The sequence below is a fragment of the Ovis canadensis genome, chromosome 16 (assembly GCF_042477335.2).
Source record: "Ovis canadensis isolate MfBH-ARS-UI-01 breed Bighorn chromosome 16, ARS-UI_OviCan_v2, whole genome shotgun sequence".
Lineage (NCBI taxonomy): Eukaryota > Metazoa > Chordata > Mammalia > Artiodactyla > Bovidae > Ovis > Ovis canadensis.
In genome coordinates this window covers 54524405-54531071 of record NC_091260.1, presented here as the reverse complement: position 1 = coordinate 54531071, position 6667 = coordinate 54524405, and the positions used below count along the sequence as shown (strand labels likewise).

General features: G+C 35.4%; 1 protein-coding gene across 4 annotated transcripts in view; it reads right to left on the bottom strand.

The window, feature by feature from the left end:
* Positions 1-700: 700 nt before the first annotated feature.
* Positions 701-6667, bottom strand: part of ZFR (zinc finger RNA binding protein) — an 84767-nt gene continuing 78800 nt past the window's right edge. For all 4 annotated transcript variants that reach the window (XR_011249617.1, XR_011249616.1, XM_069556111.1 and 1 more), the window contains 2 exons: positions 6454-6551; positions 701-2217 (listed from right to left, as the gene is read on the bottom strand). Coding sequence is in view for 2 of the 4 variants with exons in the window: in XM_069556111.1 (XP_069412212.1) it covers positions 2038-2217; positions 6454-6551 (278 nt within the window). In the remaining 2 variants the exon portion in view is untranslated. The remainder of the gene's footprint in view (positions 2218-6453; positions 6552-6667) is intronic.

Genomic DNA, 6667 nt, shown 5'->3' with positions numbered 1-6667 from the left:
AAGACAGCTAAAACTAAATGCAAAAGTTGGGAATTTGGGTTGAAAACATTTTTAGAAGATAATTAGTTGCAAGATCAAAGGAGCAGACTCAGCTTTGCTGAGCATAAACTTTTGATATCTATCAATTTCAACCCTGTTACTAAATCAATGTACTAGCTTTGGTTAGCCACTCAGGGCTTCAGTTTCCTCATCTGGAAAATAAGTAATATAGTACCTTCACTTATTGTTATGATAGTTTTAAACAGGAAAACATATGAAAGATCTAGCATGATAATTATCATTAGTACATGATAAGTATCAGCTTTTTCCTTCTAAGTAAGAGAACTGTGAGAAACATAATTCCAAAATTTTCACTGGGTGACTAAGTATTCAAGAGTAAAATGAGACCTGGAAAGATTAAAAAAAAAAACACACTTGCCCAAAATAGAAAGATTGCGTATCACAAATTCGGAAGAAAAGCCCAAGTCTCTTGTTCCTCTAAGAGTCTGGGGGAAGACTGTGCCCAAGAAAGAAACTGAACCAATATGATACTGAATGATACACTTTTCTGGAAATTATGTGCCCAGGAAGTACCATTTGTCAGGAATAACAAGATATAAGTACCCAATAAATTTGAATATGGTTTTACGGAAACATTAAGTCATTTCAAAGCAGAAGTACTTATGTCAATTCTAACATATAATACATTTAAGCCATTATATGAATTTAAGTTTTTATTTGTGTATTTCACTGTAGTGCTGTGACAACAAAATGACATCTGTATACCAGAGCATACATAGTAACAGTAAGATGTAACTTTTCATTACACCACTGCTAGAATATTTAGCTTTTTGTAGGACACATAAGCATGTAAGATGGCCACACCAAATAATTTTCTGGTTGTTTTCTTAGATAATCTTAATTTTTTTTTCAGTAATACTTTATCAACCTCACTGTTAATAGAACTGTAAATTATCTGGGTGATGGGGTGTAGGGGCAGGGGGAGGGATCATTCAACTGTTATACTGTAATAGTTGCTAGAGTAATCTCACACACACACCAATAAGGAACTGTCTTCATAATTAAGGGCTAGTTATTGTTGTTAGTTGCACAATGATAAAGTTCTTTGAAAATATTGGTTAGCCCACTTATATATGAAAAATGCCCTTTCCACTTATGCAGAAGAAAAAAATATTCAGAAAGTTATTTTTGGCCTTGCTATGTCAAAAAGTCAACTGTACAAAGATCTATGTGTCAAACCTAAAATTATAATTTTAAAAGTCTATTAAAAACAAAAATGTCATGCATTTTTATTATCAATTATGCAGAGGCTTTAAAACTGTTGCAAGACCATATATTATATATTAGCTTTTATACTGCTAATGCACAACTAACAGCAAACTTGATTAGATTAACAGAAATCTGTCTTAATTACACCTTTATATATCACACTAGAGAGACAAATGCCACAAGATCTGCAGAAACATTTAGTTCTGAGCACTTAAATGGCAGGATAACTTTTTGTGTTGTAATCCATCACATAAAGAATAACAAAAGGAAAAAATTCTGCAGTCTCACGTTACAAAAAAACGTACTGCTGTAAAATATTAAGAAGGCGTAAAGGATATCTGTAACACAAAGTAACAACTAGTATCAAACAGCAAACAAAACTAAATAAAAATATCAAAATACACATAGTAACTGAAGCACAAATACTGCATTAAATACAGTAAAGATTTAATAGGACTAGTTAATAAAAGACACAAATATAGGGGGAGCTAGGGCAACCAGTAAATAAAAACTGAAATAACGGGAAAAAAATCAGAACCATTGTAATTCCCCAAACTGGAGCACAATTTTGTGGGGGTGGGGTTTCTTTCCATTCATATAATACCTAACACTGTACATTAAGATTTTAGTATCATAGAAAAACTTGGTTCTTCCATGAAATTCTTTGAATTCTCAATAATTTTTTCGAAGTAGACATCATTATGAATGAAAAACAGCCAACGAATGGGCACCTGTTGTTTTTTAACACTGTAGATTTACAGAAACTTTTTAAAAGTTATCATAATCTTTTTTGTCTTTTTTCCCCTCAGCTTCAAATCCATCAACTCCATCACTATCCCTTCTTCGTTTTCTGTTGTTGTGGATGTTGAAACGCTGGTTCATCTGTGGTAGTGGATCCATGCCTAGAACTTTGTGTATCTGGCGGAATGCAAGGAGTCGCAATGCAAACTGCAACAAAATGAAAATTTAGTCAAATTAAAGAACCAATATTAATTCTTATTAGGTTTACAGCCCAACATAACAATATAAAAAAGCATGTTTAATGAAAGAAACACCTTAAACAATATTAAGGTTCACAAATGAAAGACTCTGTATGTTCTGAAGTTTTTATTTTCAGGCTTTTCTGTGTGCATGCTATTTTTTTTTTAATGTAAGTTAAAAAAAATCAACAAAATTATTATGCTCATTAAAAAATCCTAAGACAGTATACAGCAAAGAAAAAAGCATCTCACTCATCAAATGAACCTCTCTTTGGTTCACATTCATGTATCTTGCAACTTTTCCTATGGATGCCCATGTGCTCATCCTCAGGCACATGTGCCTCCCAACACACACCTCCCCAGGTTTACAAAATGAGGACTATACTTCTTCAACTTGTTACTTAGTGAACAAAAAAAGATTTTTCACTTCTGTGGCTATGTATATATATAGGAATACATTAGGCATCAATGTCACAAGACCTCATGTGTCATAAGATATTTTGAGACATAGTTTCCCAATATTCTGAGGGATATTTAAGGAGATTCTACAGTCATTTGATTAAAAGACAACTTTCACTATGTGGTTAAACCTTCAATAGAACTGTTTAGACTACTTCCTGAGATATAATTCCATATAAGACTTGTTTTTTTTAAGTGTACAATTCAGTTGTTGCTTTTTCTTTTAGTATACTTACAATTTTTCAACATTAACTACTCTCTAATCCCAGAACATTTTCATCACCTTCCCAATGTTCCACCCTCCCCTCACCCCAAAACCCCATGGCCCAACAGCAGTCATTCCTCAATTCCTTTACCATGAGGCCCTTGCAACTACTAATCTACTTTTGTAACTTGACAGATTTGCCTACTATGGACATTTCATATAAACAAAACCATACAATATGACTTTTTGCATCTGGCTTCTTCCACTTAGCATAAGGTTTTCAAGATTCATCTATCTTGTACATATCAGCACGTCATTCCTTTTAATGGCTGAGTAATTTTCCACTGTACGAATATATCACATCTGTTTATCTACCCACCCATCAACTGATACACACTTGGGATGGTTCCACTTTCTGGTAATTATGCATAATGTTACTATTTATGAGGTGAAATTAGGGATTATTTATCATAATAGGATATAGCATTTATTTAGAGTTACTTAAAAAAAGGCAATTTCCCAAAGATAAACAGAAAAAGGTTTTCTTTTACATTTAAAGAAAATATCCAAAGTTAGCTGCTGCACCATAATGAACAGTAACACACTTTTACTATAGAAATATTGCTACTGATCATCAGCCTATTCTCATACTACTGCTACTACTACTACTAAGTCGTGTCAGTCGTGTCTGACTCTGTGAGACCCCGTAGACAGCAGCCCACCAGGCTCCCATGTCCCTGGGATTTCCAGGCAAGAAAACTGGAGTGGGTTGCCATTTCCTTCTCCAATGCGTGAAAGTGAAATGTGAAAGTGAAGTCGCTCAGTCGTGTCCGACCCTCAGCGACCCCATGGGCTGCAGGCTTCCAGGCTACTCTGTCCATGAGATTTTCCAGGCAAGAGTACTGGAGTGGGGTACCACTGCCTTCTCCAATTAGGAGTTTCTAAATAGAAGAGTACTTCAGTAAGGAAAACTACAGTAGCATCTGAGGAGCACTGTAAGCATCTGAGCACTCTGTAAGCTCTTGTTCTGCATGTGATTTGCATGTACTTCTAAATTCTAACAAGAGACATTTCTAACATATAATTGGAAATTATTTAAAAGCAAATGAAAGTTGATGATACGGAAATTATTCCCATATGAAGTCATCTTGGAATTTTAAAAACAACATAAAAGAAGATGTAACGGTTTACTTAATCCTTTTTTGAGAGGGAAGATAACCTTACAAATGTGCCCTTTTAAAGATATGCTGCTCTATTGGACACTTACAGGAAGGCATCTGAATAAATGACAAAAGCTACATCTTGCAGAAGCAACTCAAAAAAGATCACTAGAGAATACAGATACAAAAACAAAGATAAATATTACGGAAGGAAAAGAAGAAAAATCCCAGACAAAGGAAAAAAGCAAATTATTAATATTGGCACTATGGCCCACTAAGAAAGAAACAGAAATGGACCTAGGTCCAATCCATAGAGCTTATTCAGATTTCACCAGTTATACACACACTTGGTTTATGTGTGATGTATATAGATCTATGTAACTTTACCAAATGTGCAGGTTTGCATTAACCACCATCACAAGGCACTATACTATCACCACAAGACTCTCACCAGCCACATCTATCCTCACCCCTATCCCTAACTCTGAGGAATCACTAATCTGTTAGTTCACAAATGTTATATAGATGGAATGGTGCAGTATACGTAACTTCCTCACTTTTATTTATCCAAGTATAGTTGATGTACAGTTATTAAATAATTAAAAGTGCCCAATACAGTGACTCATAATTTTTAAAGGTTATATACAATTTAGTTACTAATATATTGACTATTTCCCTATGCTGTAAATATATTCTTATAGCTTATTTTATATGCAATAGTTTGTACCTTTTAATTCCCTACCCCAATACTGCTCCTTCCCACCTCCCTCTCCCCAATGGTAACCACTAGTTTGTTCTGCGAGTTTGCTTCATTTTTTTGTTATATTCACTAGTTTGCTGTATTTTCTACATTTCATATAAAAGTGATGGGCTTCCTAGGTGGTACTAGTGGTAAAGAACCTGTCTGCCAATGCAGGAGACAAAAAGAGACATCGGTTTGATCCCTGAGTCGGGAAGATTCTCTGGAGGAGGGCATGGCAACCTATTACAGTATTCTTCTCTGGAGAATCCCATGGACAGAGGAGTCTGGTGGGCTACGGTCCATGGGGTTGCAAAGAGTCAGACACAATTTAAGTGACTTAGCGTAAGTGATACACAGTATCTGTCTTTCTCTGACTTACTTCACTTAGCACAATGCCCTCCAAGTCTATCCATATTACTGGAAATAGCAAAAATTCTATTCTTTTTTATGGCTGAGTAGTATTCCACTGTATACATACCACATCTTCTTTATCCATAACTCTGTGCTGGTGGCTAAGACAGCTAAGCATCTGTCTACGATGCGGGAGACCCAGGTTCGATCCCTGGGTCGGGAAGATCCCCTGGAGAAGGAAATGGCAACCCACTCCAGTACTCTTGCCTGGAAAATCCCACAGACAGAGGAGCTTGGTGCAGGCTACTATCCCTGGGGTCGCATTAAATTAAAGTTTTTTGTTTTGTTTTCTGGCCATACACCTAGGAGAAATTGTTGGGTCATGTAGCTCTAGTTTTTCTGAGAAACCTCCATACTGTTCTCCACAGTGGTGGTACCAACTTACATTCCCACCAACAGTGTATGAGGTTCCCTTTTCTCCACTGACTTTTAACACTTTTTACTTCTTTACTTTTAACAAGGACATTTCTAACTACCTCCTAAAATCAGACCACTTTCTTCAAAGTCACATTAAAGGTTTCCTTCCTTCCAACTAAGAATTCTCTTATTAAGTTTTCAAATGCCCTGCTTCTTACCCCAAAAATAATTTAAGTACCAACGAAGAAAAAAAAGCCACTTAGGGTAAATTGTCATCTTTCCTAGAAAATTAAACCCAAAGAAATTAAAACAAAACTTGTTTAATACACACAAACTGGAAATCTTGTGAGTCTGTAAAATATTCATAATGTCCTATTATTACTGACTCTTCAAGTTACTTTTAACCTAACAATTTACTTTAATCCTGACCTCTTTCAAATTATCCTTGCCAGAAGAGACAACAGAACAAAATCTTCAGTCCAACGAGTGTAACTGCTTTAGACTAGATTGTTATTGTTTATAGTTGGTAGCCATTTCTCCTCTTAGTACACTTCTGGAGTCAAAAAAGCTGTATACCCAGAGGACATGAATAGTTGCTCTACCGATCCTGACATAAACAACAACTAGATTTAATGATCCTGAAAATACTGCAGTATTTTTATATTCATACAGGATACACACAGAGTTAAAATAATAAAACTGAAGACTAATGAAATCTAGTTTAAATTATATCCTCTCTAAGAGCTTACTTACTAACGAAGCAGAATAATGAATACTACATGGTAATTTCTTCTAGAGGACAACTATAAAAAACCAAAACGGTAAGGGAAGTGATAAAATAAAGCCCTGGGATTAGGAACACAATGGTACCTGTGCACTGGATGTGATGTCTTCACGCTGCTGGTCAGTCATTGTTGCCAAGGTATCGAAGGGATCCTTCTCACAAGGATCCAGAAGTCCAGGACTACCTACAACAATCACCACAGGCAGAATAAAACATCATCATCATCCATTTGTAGAAGAATGAGTAATTCTCATTCAACTATCAAACACACAGACAAACATTAAAAATGAAGTAAAACTT